General features: G+C 45.4%; 1 protein-coding gene across 1 annotated transcript; it reads left to right on the top strand.

Annotated features, from left to right (window-relative positions):
* The first annotated feature begins 629 nt into the window (after window positions 1-629).
* Window positions 630-1,462, top strand: LOC132061428 (uncharacterized). The gene is made up of 3 exons (XM_059454250.1): window positions 630-722; window positions 827-1,207; window positions 1,316-1,462. Exons 1-3 carry the CDS (start codon window positions 630-632, stop codon window positions 1,460-1,462), a joined length of 621 nt encoding a protein of 206 aa, XP_059310233.1.
* Window positions 1,463-1,728: the final 266 nt, after the last annotated feature.

Raw genomic sequence — 1,728 nt, 5'->3', positions numbered from 1 at the left:
GTGTTCGAGAATATATTTTGAAGTTTAACTTTTTGGCCAGATATGCTTAGGAAATTGTGGCTGAAATGGAAGATAGAGTACATCGTTTTGTGACTGGGCTTGGGCCCCACCTGTTTAAGGATTATATGACGGCCTTACTTCACGATTGCATGGATATTGCTTTGTATTCAGGCATATGCTGAGAATTTAGAGGATCTTGAGCGTCAACAGTGGGTCGAGCAAGACTCGGATAGGGGTCGTCATAAGAGGGCAAGGTCCGCAGGTTATTCAGGTGATTGTCAGGGAGGTTATAGGCCTTATCTTCTAGACGATCAGCCCCTTCAGTAGTCAGTGCACCTTCTCATTTTCAAGGGCAGCACTATGACTGATCCGTTTATTCTGGACTGAGTCAGAGTTCAAGGGCGCCAGCTCCTTCCTATAGGAGAGAGTCTAGTCAGGCAAGGCCTCCATTGCCCTGTTGTGACCAATGCGATGAGAGGCCCTCGGCCGGTGCCGTCGGGGGTATGGGGGTGCTCTCCTATGGGCGGCCAGGTCATGGTATGCGGGACCTTACATGCGGCCCATTGTAGAAGGTGGCCGGCTCGGTCGACGGAGTTCGGTCGCAGGCTCTTTATCTTCTGTTCGCCCTCATGGGCAAGGTTCTTATTCAGCCCCAGCAAGTAGAGGTAGGAGCAGAGGTAGGGGCAGAGGTCAGACATCAGGTTCAGGCAGCAGTCAGAACCGTATTTATGCACTCATAGGGCGGCAGGATCTTAAGTCTTCCCAGATGTTATGACATGTATTTTATCCATATGTTCTTACGATGTTTATGCATTGATTCATCCAGGATCCACATGTTTATGCATTGATTCATCCAGGATCCACACTATCTTACATTACTCCATATGTTTCTGATAAGTTTGGTATTAAGCCAGAATCATTATCTAAGCCTTTCTCAGTTTCTACCCCCGTTGGGGAACCTGTTATTGCAAGACGAATTTATCGCCAGTGTGTGGTTACGATATGTGGCCACGAAACTCTTACTGATTTAGTAGAATTAGAAATGGTGGACTTCAATGCTATTATGGGTATGGATTGGCTAGCTTCTTGCTATGCCGATGTTGGATGTTGGTCCAAAACTGTGAAATTTCAGTTTCCGAGCGAACCAATTCTTAAATGGAAGGGTAACACTCTAGCACCAAAGGGTAGGTTTATTTTCTATCTTAAGGTGCAGAAGATGATTTCTAAAGGCTATATCTATCATTTGGTTTGAGTTAGGAGTACTGAAGCCGAACCACTAGCTTTACAGTCCGTATCAATAGTTAATGAATTTCAGGATATATTCCCCGATGAATTACCATGTCTTCCTCCTGAAAGGGAAATCGAATTTGCGATTGATGTGTATCCGGGCACTCAGCCCATCTCTATTCCTCCGTATCATATGTCCCCTGCTGAATTGCAGGAATTGAAGGTGCAATTGTAGGGCTTGCTAGACAAGGGCTTCATTAGGCCCAGTACTTCTTCGTGGGGAGCGCCGATAGTATTTGTGCGCAAGAAGGATGGCTCACTAAGAATGTGTATTGACTACCGACAACTAAATAAGGTGACTATCAAGAATAAATATCCATTGCCCAGAATTGATGATTTGTTTGATCAGCTGCAGGGTGCCAAATGTTTCTCGAAGATTGACTTGAGGTCAGGGTATCACCAGTTACGTATAAAAGGGGAAGATATTCCCAAGACAGCTTT

This window comes from Lycium ferocissimum, chromosome 6 (genome assembly GCF_029784015.1).
Source record: "Lycium ferocissimum isolate CSIRO_LF1 chromosome 6, AGI_CSIRO_Lferr_CH_V1, whole genome shotgun sequence".
Classification (NCBI taxonomy): domain Eukaryota; kingdom Viridiplantae; phylum Streptophyta; class Magnoliopsida; order Solanales; family Solanaceae; genus Lycium; species Lycium ferocissimum.
Note: the sequence above shows the minus strand (reverse complement) of the source record. Positions and strands in the feature narration are given on the sequence as shown.